The 18,043-nt window shown below is 38.6% G+C and overlaps 1 protein-coding gene across 2 annotated transcripts in view; it reads left to right on the plus strand.

The window, feature by feature from the left end:
* The window catches only part of MACROD2 (mono-ADP ribosylhydrolase 2), a 2,095,255-nt gene that overhangs the window by 1,464,150 nt on the left and 613,062 nt on the right, over nucleotides 1-18,043 (plus strand). For both annotated transcript variants that reach the window (XR_004421812.1, XM_033094758.1), the window contains exon 7: nucleotides 10,571-10,601. Coding sequence is in view for 1 of the 2 variants with exons in the window: in XM_033094758.1 (XP_032950649.1) it covers nucleotides 10,571-10,601 (31 nt within the window). In the remaining variant the exon portion in view is untranslated. The remainder of the gene's footprint in view (nucleotides 1-10,570; nucleotides 10,602-18,043) is intronic.

Below are 18,043 nucleotides of genomic sequence, written 5' to 3' on the forward strand. Positions count from 1 at the left end.
TTTCAGGATGATCCTCTATGAGACCATTTGTGTTTCTTAGTTTGTGGTTATTTGTTATTAATGGGTTTTCATAAATGTTTTCTCTGGAAATCAGACCTCCAGCTTTCTAATTAAGAGAAATATGAAGATACAACTCATTATTAAGGAAGTCAGGGATTGACTTAAAACCATGTGTAGAAAATAACCCCTACTTGCATTTGTTTAACAAACCTTTACATGGCATACATTCTTTGTGGGGCCTTGTACTCAGCATGGAAGACCTAAGTCCCAGGGCCACCACCTCTTCCCTACATGTTCACTCTCTGAAATTCCAACCAATTGTACATCGTTTGCATACCCTCACTGGTTTCCAGCCAGATCTCGGTTGTTTAAGGTGCTCATGGTCTTGAGGAATCTCCTTCTTCCTTTTCATTGCTTTATAAGGATTGTTCTGCTTCTTCTCCTCCTTTTAACCAAGGCTGACTGGAAGTGACCTTGTGCTCTTTCCTCTGAGTTTGCCCGAGAGCCATCTCTGAGACGAGGATTAGGGAAAAGGGATTTATTAGGTAAATTCCAGGAAAATGAAGTAGGTGAAATGTGAGGAACTGAGACTGGAATGGAAAGGTAGATATCAGGCCAAATCCCAGGTGGCTACAAAATCCAATGGTGATGCTCTCGAGAAGATGAAGGTTACATCTCGGCATTGCCCTCACCCGGGCAAGTGTTCCTGAGTGGTGACAACTTCCCACATCCCACTGGTCATCATTGGTTAAGAGCTTCCCTGGGGGGATTTGAGTCCCAGGCTCCTTGTTTTCTAAGTGCACTAGCAAAGCAGGTTCCAACAGCCTGAGGGCATTCTTGTGACAATTGCTGTGTAGGGGTCACACTGTGGGCAGAATGATAAAGGACAGGCCACTGAGAGTATCCCTGACAGCTATGCTGAGGAAAGCTCCAAGGTCCATAAGTCCTCCAGAGCTCTGCCTGAAGCCCTGCTCTGTCAGGCAGTGCTCTAGTCCCTTAATCCTCTGTACAGGGCTCCCCCTTGTCAATTCAGTACCACCTTCAGCCAGGAAGGACCCTCCCTACAGGCACAATTAGACCTTGGCAATGGCTATGAGCTGTAGACCTTTCAGTCTCAAGAGGGTTATTTACTTTTTAGGGGGTCTGAAATGATTGACTGTTATCTCCATATTCCCCAGGCTCTGCACAGGAAAAGGTCACCTCAGGGCATCCCCTTGTACTCCCCAGCCCTTGGTTTTTGGTGCAAGGGATGCAAAGTGTGCCTAATGCATTTACGTAAGTCAGAAGAAGATGGGGAGCGGGTACTTACAAAACTGGAGGTGATTAAGGAGGTGATTATTGAAAAGACATTTTAGGGACATTTTGTTTCAATAAGAGCTTTCATATTGCACAACTGGTTTGCTGTGATATGAGAAGATGTTTTTGTTCTGGTTTTTTTGTTTGTTTGTTTGTTTTCTTTTTTCAACCTTTGTTTCTTCCCTTTGCTTCTATGTAAAGAGAGTTTACAGATGTCAACATTTTGGAACAGAATGCACATCCTTTTGGGTTCAGCAGGTTTATGGTGATCTGTTCTCATTTTCACATATGTATAGTTTACAGTGGAACATTCCTACCAGTCGCACAAGCAAGCTTGAGCAAAGGCAAGTTTCTCCCTTTGCTGGTTCTGACATTTTGCCTCCAATAAATTCACCTTGGAACTAATCCAGCTGTCTTCTTGGAAAATACAAAGTTTGGAAGAGGACTGCTACTATTTATGGCTATGTAATAGTTTGTTTTATATTGCAGGAGTTGTAGTTATAAACAGGAAAACAGCTGGCAATAAATGACTTTATGACAGTGATTTCCAAGGTATAATGAAGAAAACAAAAACAAAATTATTACAATTATGGTGCCTGGGTGAGCTTGCACAGTGCACTCCAAACACTTCCCTGGTCATTTCAGTGTGATCTCATTCACAGTCTCCTTTAAATGACCTTGACCTTCAGTTTCCTTAGCCTTGGTATGGGAGGTGCATTGATAGTATTTGCATTTTCCAGTGTGACTTGTTAAGGAAACAACATCCTTTTGCTCTATTCACCTGTGTAAGGGGTAGGGGGTGTAGGAAGTAGACCATTGATTCTTCTCTACTGTTAAAGAGATTTTACTATAAAAAATATTGGGAGAGGCTGTTTGTCAATATTTTCAAACTTTTAATTGTACTTTTTTTTAGTGCAATGGTTAAACAAGTTAATTTTATTTCTAGTAATGGGTCCTTCCAAGGTATGTTAAGTATATAAAAGCATAGTCAAGAATGTTTATTGCAGGGTTATTTGCTATCAAAAAGTTTGCAAACAACCTACATGGCCATCAATGTCATAATAATTACATAAACATAGGGTAGCCACACCACAGAATAGTAGAGAATAGTCTATAGTGATTAGAAACATGAGATAGATCAATATACACTGATATTGAAAATCTTTAAGATCTAGCACCTGAAAAAAGCTAATCACAGAACATAAAACACAATGTATGTTCCAAAACATATATATATAGAAAAAGATATATACCAGGGGTGCCAAAACAATGTACACAAGTGGACACTTTGGTCGACGTTGCTCAAGCAGTAATTTGCTGTAATCAGAAGTGTCTGGATGCTGATGGTAACCACTCTGAGCACCTCTTGTAATTGTACAAGTCAAACATGACTTATATTCATCTTTTGTTATCAGTATATATTGAGTTTTAATACAGTTTTTTCCTTTCTTCAAATGTGTATACATTTTTTGGCACCCTCTGTGTATGATTATGTTTTTATATGCCATATAACTCAATTGTTAATTAATTAATTCATCAGCTATCTGTTGAGTTCCAAGCCCCATTTTAGATGCAGGTGATACAACAATAAGTAAAAGAAAGGTCTTCAATGGGAGTTTGAAAGGAGGGGAGGGGCACTGAAGTTAAGAAGATAATGAATAAGTAAACAACTGTGTGTTGGGGGTGAGAAGAGTCACAAAGGGACATCGGGCAGTGTAAGGGAATAGAGAGTAAGTTAGCTGGAGGCCAGAAAGAGCTTGTTTGAGGAGGTGACACTTGTCCGGAGATCTAAAAGGAAGTGTGCGGGGCAGATGGGACAGCAAGGCCAAGGCTCTGAAGCAGGATTGTGCTTTCTGTGTTTGGAGAATGAATGTAGGCCAGTGTGGCTGGAACTCTGTGAGCAAAGGGAAAAGTGGAAGGAAGGGAGGGTGGAGGGGAAGCCAGATCCCTGGGATCTTGGAGGCCATGCTCCTGATGGCAAATGTTATTAAAGTGTGATGAGAAGTGATTAGAGGATTGAGACCTAAGAAAGACATAATCAGGCTTTACAATGTAGATGCACGGGGTGGGATGATGCACAACCGATTATTGACCACGATGGCCTGGGAGGATTGTGTTCTAGTTAAAACAGAGGAAGGGAGGGGCGTGGCTATGGGAGGAAGTTCGCACTGCTGTCTGCCGACACCTGTCTTGTTGAGCCTTTTGAGAATGTATTCATATGTTATTTGTATAATCAAGCAATATTAAAGGCAAAAAGACAGAATCAGTTATTCCTTACGTAAAATAATAAGTACCTGAGTAAGCATTCTTTTTTGTGACCTTGAACAAATTTGCTGTCGTATCTTTACTTTCCTCCATGTTTGTAAAAAGGGTGTAATATGTTCTTCATCATGGGACTGTTCATGGGAGTGGATCCGATCATACGCATAGAGCCCTTGGCGCAGTCACAGTGTGGTAATGCAAGAATGATAAGCTCTTATTGTTGCCACGCCGCCACCTCCCGTGTCCAAACACGATGAGGAATTCAGGATGGTACAAAATTGCCTATCTCTCTTTCACCCTTATCCTGAGTTATAGAGAAAGGTGAGAGGCTGCTTTATAGCATCATAGAATCTAATAGCTGAAGAAGCCATCTAGTCCAACGCTGTTCCTTTTATAGATGGGAAAATTGAGGTGCTGAGGGGACGTACTGTTGGCTCTCAAATTTATAGCTAGTAAGTGACCCTCATCTCTTGCCTTCTGATTCAAATCTCTATTTACTGCATCTGTATTTCTTTAACTTTAAGGATTCCTATTCTGCCTTCTAACGTGATAATTACCTGATATTTTAATATACTCTTTAAGTGTTTTTGTTTTCAAAGGGAACTTGATATTGCCACCCTAAGTGGAAAACCATTATTTCTTGTTATAATACATTATAATAACTTACAGTTGCAGCATGTTTATATTATGGCTATTACCACAGTCAAACTGTGTAAGAGATAACTCTGAAACTTAGTGATATACAGAACTAAGCAGGTCTTCATTGCATACATGCCAGTAGGTTTGTTGGGGCAAAGCTGACCTAGGCTGGATTCAGTTGATCTGCTTGACTTGTCTCTCAGCCTCTCTGGACCAGAAACTGCATGAAGCATGTTCTACTCATGGTTATCCTCCAAAGGCAAGAGTGCAAAAGTTCAAGCTTAAATGTTATGTCTATTATCCCATTGGCCAAACCAAGTCATATGCTCAAACCCCTCATCAGTGGGACAAGGAAAATACATCCTCCCCTAATGGAGGAACTGCAAAATCACATAACAAATGGTATAATAGGAGGAGGGATGAAGACTGGGGAAAAATAATGGAGTATATAAGAATAATATGTATGTGTTACATTGCAATCAGTAGCACCCATCTGTTTGCCACCTCAGAATATATTGCATACTCCCAGAGTTAGGCATATCAAACTTTGAGAAATATTGAAGTACACTGCATTCTGGATAAGGGGACTATGACATAGCCCACAATGCTGGTAACCAAACATCTAAAGATAAAAACGGTACCCTGAATTATACTGATGCACATTTTCTCATATTCTAACTTCTTTTAAAGTAGGATGCATTTTACAAACTGTAATGTTTTACAGTCAAGCATATTTGTGATGAGGTTTCACTGGTTGTCATTCCCGGTGGATTGACCAGACAGCTGCAAACCTCTGACTTTCAACCAACCAACCGACAAAGTAGGGACCATTTGAGGAGGAGGTATGTGTCTTGGATGCTGTCTGAAAGTCTCAGTTGGCAACAAAGAAGGAGACAATTTCAAAGCTTTAGAGAGATTGTTATGTTAGAGGCTTGGAACAAAAGTTTAGAGTCAACAGTGAAGCACTTTTGAAGGACTGGATCAACAGCACCATTCTTTTTATTTTTTAACTTTTTTATTTGGGGAATATTGGGGAACAGTGTTTTTCCAGGATGTCAAGTCATTGGTTTTCAATCTAGTTGTGGGGGGCACAACTCACTGGCCCATGTAGGACTTGGGACTTGAGTCCGCGACTTTGGCGTTACGAGCACAGTGCTCTAACCACTGAGCCAACTGCCACCCACCAGCGGCTCAGCTCCAAGCTCAAGCCATTTCTTCTCACTGGTCTGGTCCATGAACAACACCATTCTTGAGAGCACAATGGTAAAACTCTGGAAAATGTATATCTATGACTCTGTTGAAAAGTAATTCAGAAGCACTGGTCTCTAAATGTGAGGAAGTTTTAGAAAAACATAACTTATCTCCTTTTTATCTATGCTCTAGAGCAAGATGTGACTTAAGAAATTATCTAAATAAATCCAAAATAGCAATTTTAATAAGTACACAATAAAAATCCTAAGTGATAAGAAATCATTTATTATATTTAACTTACCAAGCTTCCTCTTTGTTAGTGGTACACAAAGTTCAACACAATAATGATATTTCTTACAATTGACAGCTTCCTTAATTCAGTGAAATGTGGTATATAATTAAAGGCACATAGTTGCATATCAGGAATCATGCTTTTGCTTGCAAATATTGGAAAATATAACTGACTAAATAATAAGCAAAGTTTTGGCTCAGCAATTGAAAGATCCTAGAGGTGGGAGCACTTTACAATTAGTTTATACCAACAGCTCAATGATGTCAGATTCTCCATCTCTCCATTCTCATGCCTAAGGGGGACATGTGCTACTGGCTCAGCTCAGCTCAGTCAACACATTCCTTATGTAGCTGAAGGGGGTATCAGTCCTACTCAGGTCACAAAACTGCCGCATAAGAAATGGGTAGATGGTAATGGCCATGACTAAGGAGAAGAAGTATTTCCCACTTTGAAGGAAGGCATGAACCAAGAATCAAAAGTCAAGGAAAAGTAAGTGATAGTTATGATGTTGGCTAGGGCTTTTTGCCCTGGTTTTGAGGTACTGTTAGTTAGGGTTAAGACAAAGAAGGTTGAAGGGTATTCCCTTCCTTGCCCTCAAATTACTGTCACAAAAATATAAGTGGAGACAGACATTCAAGAGGATGGGAGACATAATATAATGCCTTAAGGATTTGTGTTTTTACAAATCTACTTGGAATCAACATGCTGGACTAAGGAAATATTTTCCAGGTGGTGGCCTGATCTATAATTTTACAAAAGGAAAATCCTCCCTCATTCTCCATGTCAAATGATTATGTTTTTCCCCCAAGAGAGCAAGTGCATGCTGATTTGGGGGAAAAACACAAAACAAAACAACCCTGGATAAAAGTCGAGTGCTATGAAGCAAGTTTCTGATGGCTATATGCTCAGAGCTGATTAGCATAGAGATTTCTTGCTCCTGGGTCTTTCTGGAAGGAAAATCTGGAGCCTCACAAATTGGGCTGGTGATGTCATTCCCTGAGTTCTACAGGTGACTCTGAGTTATGTGCACTTAAAACAAACCAGACTAATTGGCCTGAGTTTTGGTATAATCTATCATTCTTCCATGGCAGAGGTCTTTTGTAGGAGGTGGTTATGTTAAATACAGCTCTGAAATAATGAAATCCCATGCTACTCACTTCTGGTGGCCCCATCAGAAATTTATTATAGTGAAGAATCAGACTATGTGCTGTAAAATCCCTTAGTTGAGCTCACTCGCTCACTCTTTTTTCCCTCAATCGCTCTTTGTCTCTTTCTCTATCTTTTAGATAATAAAAAGTGATTAATGGAGGAGATTTAGTTTGGATGAAGGCAAAGTTGATTTACATAATTTTTTTCTGTGATGTGGTACTTCTATCTCTGCTTTATCACTGCCTTTTTGTTTGAATTAGTGCAATAATGTTACCAAAGTTACCCTCTATTACATGACTGTTTGCCCTCACATGCCAAGGCAACAATGTCATTTTCAGGTAAAACTATTTGTCCTTGTTAAAACAGACAAGGCAGTTGGTACATTCAGACTCAATTATCAAGTTGCATGATTGATTCCAAGATAGAGCTGGGAGCTGAGGCAAATGATAGTTGCCATTGACTGTTCCGTTTGTGCTCTCTCCTGCTCGATCTGATGGAAGAACGACTCATATAAATGGACTTAACTGAGATCAGTTCCCTATAAAGCAGATTCTGAGACAGAGTAGAGGGTGCAGGATGTTTACTAAGGTGTGCCCTTGGGATCAATGCCTGAAGAAGAGAGGGGAAGGAAACAAATGTGGACAAAGGGAAAGATGAGTCGTGATGCAGGTCCAGTGACGGTCCGCTGACCCCATGGGGAGTTCTGGAGATGGGAAAGCCCATCAGTGTTTCACTGAATTGAGCCAAGATGAACCAAGGCTTTTATACTCTGCATGTATTAGTTATTGGATGTGGGTTGTCCTGGGAAGGGGCATGGCTTTGAGTGAGGTGACTCTTTGAATCTGAGGCAATACTTTTGAAAAGGCAATCCTTGACAGCACTGCTGGGGTCTAGGTCCTAGATTCTATGGCAGTGGTCCTCAACCAGGGGTGATTTTGCCCCTTAGGACATTGACTATGTCCGCATGTATATATTTTGATTGTCATCGTGGGGGTGTGCTACTGGCATCAAGTGGATAGAGTCCAAGGGATGCTGCGAAACATCTCAAAATGCACAAGACAGCCCCGACAGCAAATAATTACCTTATCCAAGTATCAGTAGTGCTAAGGATGGGAAACCCTGCTCTAGGGCAACAAGCCCCTCCCTCTGCCCCCCCTTAAAGTGGAGGCTCAGTGCTCCGCATCACAGTGGCCCCCACAGCATGAAGCAAGATATTACTGCTGTAAGACAGAATGCTCCGTGTTTCTTACTTTTCCTAATCCTCCCATAGACCCCTGGAGGGAGTCTCATCATTTCTGTTTGCTGATGAGGAAACTCATGCTCAGAGCAGTTAAGTAAACTTTTCAACGGGGTGATCTGGAAGGACACCCACTGGGAGTTAAAGTGGACTTGCTTATTGAAAACATTGTGGTATCCTCTAGCTTTTGCTTGATGGCTTCAAACAGCAGGTCTCAAAGCTTTCTCTTTGTCTACTGCAAGCACAAGATGGATGGTGTTTGCATGTTCGGTTTACTCCCATGAAATTCCTGGGGCAGGAGCTGTAAACTTACCTCTCTCTACCTCATTTAAAAGGCACTGTGGGACATGAGTGAGCATGACACACATTATAGGGCTGACTGACTCTCTCAATTTGTGTTTTTAAGTAGGCCATTCCTGTACTCTGAGCCCTTCCTATTAGTAACAAATTGCTTATAGTAGCTTGCAATTGATTTTCACACTGAGAGTAAGACCTGTTGATAGTCTTGGTGAATGCCTGTAGAGACGCCACTATTTTCAGGAGAATTTGTTTCATACTCTTTCTTCATGGTCTGTGTCATTGTGTGGATTGAGTCATTCAAGAACGTTCTTCAGATCTTATTGGTATCTCAAGAATTAACTCATTAATTCATTTAAAAACTAACTCATGCTCCATTCCAGAAACTGTCTTATTTTATTGTTAGAAACAGTACCATGTATTAATAAAGGAACAGAAAAAAAAAAATCTGTCGTTTTGCAGACATATAGGTGAACTTAACAGAATTAATTATTCTTTGTTTATTTAAATTAAAGTTTATTGGGGTCACAATTGTTAGTAAAGTTACATAGATTTCAGGTGTACAATTCTTAATACATTATCTTATTATTCTCCCTAAAACAAAAATCACATAAATTGTGACTTTTTAAAGAGGACATCCATGCAAAGGGAATAAATGTACAATCTATGAAAACATTAAGGAAAATAAAATGTAGAACATTTAACCCAAAGATACAAAGACAAAAGACAGATATTTCATTATTATTGAGCTCAGTAATAATGTTAATTATTACAGTCAACAGTAGCTGCAATGTTTAGACCCTTTCGGGCGGTATCACTCACTTTTACAAAATTTCTGTCATTAATTCACACAGTATATTTCTGTATTATGAATGTCACCATCTTTCAAAAATACAAAGACCAGGAGGATGAAAACAGCTTTCTTAACTTTGCACAAAGGTAAATTGCCAGAGGACAGTGCCAGGCTCGGATCACTTTCTACTGTAAGAAAGCCTAATTTAGAGTTAGCTATATATTTACATTTATTCATTTACTCTTTCAATCAAATTATTTAAACATTACTAAGTACAATATGGTGTCTTAGTTAGTTAGGGCTGCTATAACAATTTGCCATAGATTGGGTGGCTTAAAAAAAGAAGCATTTATTTCTCACGGTTCTGGAAGGTACGAAGTGCAAGATCAAGGTACCAGCAGATCTGGTGTTTGGTGAGGGCCTACTGCCTTGTTTGCAGACAGCCTTCTTCTCATTGTACCCTCTTGTGGTGGAAAGCAGAGGGTGCTAGCTAGCTCTTCCTCTTCTTATAACACTAATCCCATCTGGGGCTCCATGCTAATGACCTAATTAAACCCAAATGCCCCACCTCCAAATACCATCACAATAGGCTTTCAAGATATGAATTTGGGAAAACGCAAACATTCATTCCATAGCATATGGTATAAGCAGTGGTGTTCCAGGAAATGTTTCAAAAAAATGACTAAAAAAATGGGTATGTATGTATATAAGTTTATTTTTTTTTTAATTTTACTGATAAAAAGAATGTGTAGTACACAAATATGAGAATAAACTATGAAATACCCTTTATTATAAATTTTGTATAGTCAACTGATTCTTACAGAACACTTTTATTAAATTTTATCCAAATTTTATATTCATAGCCAACCTATGGTTTCTGTTGACCCACAAGTTTAGTCTAACTTGAATGTTGATTGATATTTTCAGACTTTAAGCCATCAACATGACATCACTTACGTGGAACTGGGACAAAATACTCAGTATTTCCACCATATACATAGGATAGAACTAAGTAATCTCAAGAGCATAGGTGATAACAAAATGTGGCAAAATAATTAGTTAGTGATGAGATGATTTCTGAGTATTTGTTTTAGCTATAATTTATTTCATCACAGGTTTATGTGATTTAATTTCTTAATAATAACTATGTTTAACAATTGGTTCACAAGATTCCTGAAAATTTAACAGTGGACACTTGTGAGCTGGTATGATTGCCGGTAAGAAAAAGTTTTCAGTGAATCAAATATACCTGTTTCTACAATATCTCCTACTCCAACTGAGTAGGGTTTCAGAGCTCTGAGTATATGAGGACATTCCATTATCAAGCAAAATAGATGTTGAAATAAATGGTGTTAGGGTCCACAGAGTTGTTCTTTTAAAATTTATTGTTATTTTATTTATTTTTTTTCCACAGGCATTTCCCTGCATTTCAACAGGCATTTATGGTAAGTCATCTAGCTTTTGATAATGTTCGTATTCCATTATTTTGTTGTTAAGGGTGAGGTTAACAGGAAAAATAAGAGGTTCTCTGATGGATAGTTCGCTGTTATTTAAAGAGTTTCAAAGTATAGGTCAAATCCCATTGAGACTGCTCAAGAGGCTATTTGGATAGTCTTTTGTGTTCTTGAATGTTGTTGTATTAGACACTATGGTAATGCTTAGATATACTGTGGCTTAATGTCTTTTTTTAAAGTTTTTGCTCTAGTAGGCTTTGACCTCTAACAGTGTTTCTTTTAATAAAGTCAGGTTTTTCTTAGATAAATCATAGTGCATGTAAAAACCTAGCATTATCATTTTGTCATGAATTACAAAATAATAGAAACATTAAAATGCACATACATACATATATGTAAATATTTAAATTTAAAAATCCAAAGAAGTGACTGTTAATAAAAACAAATAATTTTAATAAACCACAAACTTTTTTTTAGTATCGATGGATTGTTTTAAGTAGTGATGGAAGCAAATATTTTTATAATCACTTGTTTTCACTAACCTAAAGCTCTCTAAAATATTCTTCCACCTACAATGACGTTTTCTTATGCATTTTCCTCAGGCTATTAATAAATCTGTTGTACAATATTAAAATAAAATGAAGTTTATTTGTTATTTTAGGGTTTTCTGATCAAGCCAAGTAGATTACAACCTTTCTGGGCTCAAACATAGAGACTCTTAACTGGAAAATAAAATATGTGAGAATGTAAAGAAATAGTTTAAGGTCATTACTATAAGGGAGGGATACTGTCTTGCGGGGCGGCCTGCGGGGCCTCTGGTCCCGCTCTCCACGTAAGGATGCAGGCTATGGCTAGGCCGAAAAGGAACACCCACGGAGCCATAGGTAGGGGAGTCACACCACTATATTCTCTCTGGAGGCCGGTAGAGACACATACAATAGTAGCCACATGATCCGCAGTCCGCCATTCACTTCTCTGCCTGCCAACCAACCAACCAATCAACGCAGCCCCGCAGTTACATCAGTAGCCAAACGGCTAACTGGTTACAACTGATGGCCAACCAATCACAGTCGATGGCCATTCACCACCCAAACCAGCACCTCTCCACGTGAGGCCGAGAGCCTGGAAACTGCTCTCTGGGACTCTGTCCCCACAGGTACCTAGATTCATGTTACAGGAGGATTTATTTCTCCTAACCTGTTAATTCATTTGAAGGTTTTGGTGAGAACACCATGGAAAATGTAGGCCTGAATCAAATTAATGGGGAAGGATTCATTCACACTAATAATTTAAGGCATACTCTTTATCTCTCTGGATTCCAATACAGACTATCTTTGTAGAAGCACAGTGGACACTGGGCTAAACTGCACCATCTGCACCATTATGCCTTTCATGGCCATTCTTTCTGCCTCACAGATACCCAGTTAGAACTCTTAAATATTTGCTTATAGTAAGCATCACATGCAGTTTTACCTGGTCAAGATACCACGTCTTCATTTCATCCTGTCTAGAGTCAAATCAGATTCCATTGCAGAAATGGTTCTCATTTTGAGAAAGTTCTCTGATGACAATCTCGATTTACTCTGACAAAAAACCAAAAATCCAGCTGCCAAAAACAATACTATGCACATCATTTTCTATTTTTATTACCTTGTCATATTGTTGATATCCGTTTTGTCTATGAGAATCTTATGGTAACATGCAAAGAATTTCAAAAGGTGAATTAAACATGATAAACACAGAAAAGGGTAAAGCAGCAGAAAAAGAAAATGGAAAAGTGAAAGAAAATGAGAAGGGACACTAAAATTAGAGGCTCCAAGAGAGGACAGTAAAAACTAAATCAAACCTAAAGTGGCCCTTGGTTAATTTTAATCCCTGGAAGACAAGGATTTATCCTTAGAGAGAGTTCTATAGCTCCAAATATAACATCTGGTTTAGTACTCCATTGTGTTGGATGGGAGGGAAATATTGAACACTGTTGAGTAGGGCATTGATAGAGTCACATAGCCTCTGGCTTGGAGGATAGCCACCAGACAAGCTTAATGAATTTTCACAATATCAGGTCAAAATATATAGTTTTCAAGTGCTGGCTACTCAACTCTTTTCCTCCTCTAGTTTTTTGAGTAAATCTAAAACTGAGGTTGAAAACCAAAAAGTCAGGGGCCATGCTGCTTTTCGGGAGCCTCAGTGGAGCTTGAGGCCTAAATTTATTTTTAGCTCCATGAGATCCTGTTTTAGAAACTTTTAGATTACTCCAGTTCTCTTTAGTTTGTGGACAATTTAGCATTTTGCAACTTGAAAATTACTTCATGTTCCTTGTGAAGTTGTAGCTTTCTGATTAGTCCTTGATTTTCTCCTAGTACCCATCTATTGTAGATCGGTTGTTTTCTTGGTCTTATTCAGAACCCTGCTTTGTCTCTTCTAGTATCCATATCAGTTTTACTTTTATCTTTATTTATTGGGATTTGAAATAATACTTTATTTAAAGAAAATAGTCCATAGCTAAATGGAAAAAAAAAAACAAAAAATAAAAAGCAAGCAAGCAAAACTCCCAACACTTTGTAAGTCATCCTAGAATGGGTTTAAAATAGTCTCCTGGTTCCAGTCCTTCCCCTTCTTATTCCAAATTCTAAACCTTACTAAATTAATTTTTCTAAAATATCACATGGTGCATGTTTCACATCTGCTCAGAAGACTTTGATCGTATTCCATTACTTGCAGGTTAATGTCCACTTTTTCTAGACTGAACAATAGACACTTTATGTATCTCCCTAAACTAGTGCTTTCAAAATTTGTGAAGAGGGGGAAAGTATCTTTTTTTGAGTATGTGAATTGATGTGCCAAAATTTTTATATGTACCTTTGCCTTCGCATCTTTAAAAGGGGGATTCATTTTGCTGTATTTCCTAAGGTTATTTGATCACAGAAATTATTATTCGCTCAACCTTTATCAGGACTAGTGTTTTCTCCAGAATATAGTTTGAGAAATTTCTTGGCATCCACCTATCATGGACACACATTCTGTTACCCACAAATGAGCTGATACACATACACATACTTGTTCACCAAACTCACACAAAGCATCACCACCACTGCTTTCTACCCTGATCCCCAAACAAAAACACATCACATGTACATATAGAGGTTGAAGCTTGATCTCTGAGAAGTCTCCCTTGAATATTCTGACTTTTGGTGGTTATTATATCTTTTGAAATCTTTCAGCATTTGCAATCTGGACAATTAACAACTGTCCCCTCATATTGTTCTATAGCTTTTTGTTTGTATATCCTGTGTTCACAACCACTTTGGAATTCTTTCATGAGCAGGGATTCATTTGTACATATTCTGTGCACACTCGGTGGCTAGCATTGTGTCTCTAAGAGAAGCTCAGCAAATATTTGCTGTTTTATGACAACAATAATGATTATAATGCACGTGGTTGCATAACTGAAGATACCAAAAAAAAGTCAGAATTATTGATTGGCAAAATAACAGGTAGAGAAAGCCACCCATTTGATATTTTCTTAATGGGCAAAAACATCTATTTTAGGAAAAACAAATGTGCTTCAGAAAAACATTCTCAAGCTGGAAATGGTATTTGAAGGCATGGCAGTGTCCACCTTGGCAAGGTGAGATGAAAACACGAGAACTTGTTCAGTTAGACAAAGTGAATATAGTATTTAATGTCATTTAAGAAAACTATGTTGTTTATTATGGCCCACAAGGCAAAGGGTGGTCAGGGAGGTACAGGTTGCCTTGAGCCCCTATCCCGACTTCTGGCATGCCCTAGTGCCAGCCCACGTCCCCACCTGCTGTAATGTTTCAGATACCTGTTTGCTTTGGATTTACCTTCATGTTTAGATGTATGGCCCACAAACCCAATGTAACTCTAGTTCTACCACAATAAAATTTTGACTGTGGTGTAGCCATCTTTTGAAGGAGTTTGTTTATTTAATTGCTAAGATGATCTCAGGCCAGGTCAGTTTCAACAGTAAGCATTCCCATTTCATGGAAACTCAGACGTCATAACCACATTCAAAGTTTGTGTAGAGGATTTGGTGTATACCGGTTCTTTGGGGCTCGGAACCAGAGTGGAAGCCAGCTACTCTCCCAGCCTCTCCCCCTTCCTCAGCCTTTCAAAAACAAGTCCTGATGGCCCAAAACTAGCTGTATCTTTTTGCAAGACACAGACTGAAGAATATCTACCATGTGACTCTGCCCGATTTAAAGGAGAAAGACAATGGGAGCAGGCCCTGCCTGCTTTGAAGTTCCCCTAGAAGAGGAACCAGACTTTTCCACTCTAACTTTCAGCGACCACTGGTGCTACTCCAATGTAATATTTCCAGGATGGTTCCACAGGGCACCAGAACGCCTGCTTACACTCAGGATGAAAAGCCACATTTGGTAAAATACCAAAGGAAGGCCTGTGTTACTTTTAGAAAAACAGATCCAGATGAGGTTTAAAGGAACTCTAAACTCCCAGATTCCGGTGAAAGGTTTGAATTGGCCACTAAGCCAGTCTCAGAGGGACAGATTTGAACTTCCCTGATGGACATTTCAGATCTCGTGCATGCCTTCTGCCCTTTAAGTCCGCCTTGGACACTCTGGTGCTAATAAGTTTAACAAAAGAGGCTAGACATGATACATAGCAATGGAATTTTTACTGAGAAGTCAAGAGCAAAAATAATTTCAGTTCATTTTATGAGAGTCAATATAGGTAACAGAAATGAGGTCCAGGTGGTAAAATTGTATCCCTTGAGTAATTGGGAAAATATTCTCTCTGGAGAAAAAGAAAAATCTTGAATCTTGCTTTCCAGGTACGGGTGGTGTTTTAGAGAAGGAATTTCAGACATTGAGTTATTGGCTGGAAATTTGTGGAAAAAATTTAAGTACAGCATAACTCAGCTATAGCAGCTTCTATATTTATTCATTGTATTTCTGTTACCAGTGTGGAAGGCTTGTTTCTATCAGATCACCTGGTCTCCCTGTGCTTTCCATGAAATGCTGCCAGGACACAACTTCTAATTGAATCCCTCATTTGCATTCAGGTTTGCTCTTCTGCTCCTAACTGGTAAAAAGGAGACCAACACAATGTTTTGCTAATCTTATATCTACTTGGCAAATATTTTTATCACTATATCTGTCTAAATTCACAGACATGACTTGGAAAGAAACCAAGGCATTCTCCAACGGCAGAGCTAGGGGCATGCCCTCTATCAGCTTTAAATGCTGACAGATTTCAGAGGGTGTGACAACAGAATTGCTGTGCAATTCTGGGCTTGCTGGAAGAGTTACCTTATGTAATACATTTGGAAACCAGAGCAAAATTGACAAAAATGTGTACCCCTCCCTTTCATCCCCCTGACAACTCTCCCCCTCCCTCTTGCTTTCTTCTCTTCCCTTTGATATTTCCATTTGCTTTGAAAACTTCCTTTCAGGTGGTCTAATGATGACTCTTTTCTTACTCATAAATTCCTTTCTCTGACTCCCTATGTTTTTTTTGTCCTGGTCAAGTTATTCCCACTACATGAAGCATTGTTCTTGGCAATCGTTGAGTTAATTGCTGGTCCTCCAAACAAAGTAACATTAGAATCAGTGTAACTTGCTTTTCTTAGGGAAAATGCAATACTACCCAAAGTATGGGCCAAACCCATCTCAATTATATCACAATTGAATATTATTTTATGAGCTGAATCCTATGAAGCACTGGAGAAAAAGCTTAACAGACAACGAAAGTCTAGCTATTAAAATGTTTCAAACCCCCTGAGTGCTTACCATTTGAATAGACAGTTTTAGAAATACATTCACATATGTACACATTTATGCACTCGTCTCACAAAATGTGGTACAAACTCTCCACTTGCTCTAAGACATAGATATTAAATAATAAAAAGACATGCAACTAAGAAACCAAAAGTACTATCTTTGCTCTGGAAAATAGTCTCAAGTTTCTAGCAACAAAATGTGCTACTAGTTCAGCTTACATAACAATGGCAGTGAGATCCAAGGGCAATGTTCCCCCAGGGATCTGCCAAAAGAAATGAAAATCCTGGAAACAGCTTTCTCGTTGGTAATGCAGATGCGATGAGAAACCAGTGTCATTCTCCCAGGTGTTCTTTTGAAACTGAACAATTTTAGGACTTAATTAAAACACTAAATGTTTCAAAAATAATAAAGATTACAATTTTATTACTGTTTCTGAGATCTGCATGCCTATTTCCTCACAGCTGTGTCCAGGTGAAAATGAGACTTAGGACTAGAAGGTACAAATGAATTTTAACCCACCCCTTCATCAGAAGCTGCCACTTATAATTATGCTACATTTTAAAAAATGTCTTTTCTTATAGAAGAAGTGTTAAAATATTAAGCCTTTTAAGGAAATAGAAAAACCACTTCAGTAAATCACAAAGCCTCCCATTTAATAGTAACTCTGAGAATATCTTTCACCCATGTTGAAAAATAGAAGCACTATCAAGACATTCTCCACAAAGAACTGTTAGGGTGAGTCTAAGAATTGACCACACTTTGGGTTTGATCAGTGAGTGAATTTCCATGTACTTGCTCAGTTTTCTCATCTAGTCTTTAATGGCATTTCTTTTTCTTGCTCCTTATACATAGTTGTATCTAAAGGGTCAATTTAAATGAACATAGCTCAGCTCTTTTTAAAAAGGACTTCAACAATAATTTTGACAGTTCTTAGAGAAGTCAAGTATGTTTAGCTCTTTAGGACAATGATTTTCATGTCAAATCCTTTTTAGTCAGTGATTCTATTTTTAAAATGCATCTTGAAATGAATTTGAAAGGCACTGTATTAGTTAGGGTGAAGCTAAGCAGCTGTAACAAAGAGACTTAGTGAACGGCTAAGTGAATGGAGTGGCTTAGTGTACATAGAATTTTATTTCTCTCTATGATAACAGTTCCAAAGTGAGCATTCTGCTTATGGGAGAATTTGTTCCATTCTGTTGCTCAAGGAGCCAGGAATCTCCCATGGTGTTAAGTACTTGCTCTGTCTTCCTTAAGGCATTGTTCTCATATAATCACCTTTCCTGATCCCTGCAAAAGAATCACATAGGATAGGCACACACCTTATTTTATGGTCCCTGGATTCAAAGTAGCATACATCACTTCTACCTATCATCCATTGGACAGTAATTGGTCTTATGACAAACCTAACTATGAAAGAGATTGGAAATTTAGTCTAGCTTGGAATCCCCATGTCTGACTATAATTCCATTATGTGGGAAAAAGGAGACATTGAATTATGATGAACTTCTAGATAGCATCACTGTTAGATTGACCACAACCCAGAATACTAACATCAAATGCTGGCAAGGTTGTGGAAAAATAGGAGCTTTCATTTATTGCTATTGGAAATGTAAAGTGGTACAGCTACTTAAGAACACAGATTGGCAGTTTCTTAAAAACTAAACATAG

This window comes from Rhinolophus ferrumequinum, chromosome 23 (genome assembly GCF_004115265.2).
Source record: "Rhinolophus ferrumequinum isolate MPI-CBG mRhiFer1 chromosome 23, mRhiFer1_v1.p, whole genome shotgun sequence".
NCBI classification, from domain to species: Eukaryota; Metazoa; Chordata; class Mammalia; order Chiroptera; family Rhinolophidae; genus Rhinolophus; species Rhinolophus ferrumequinum.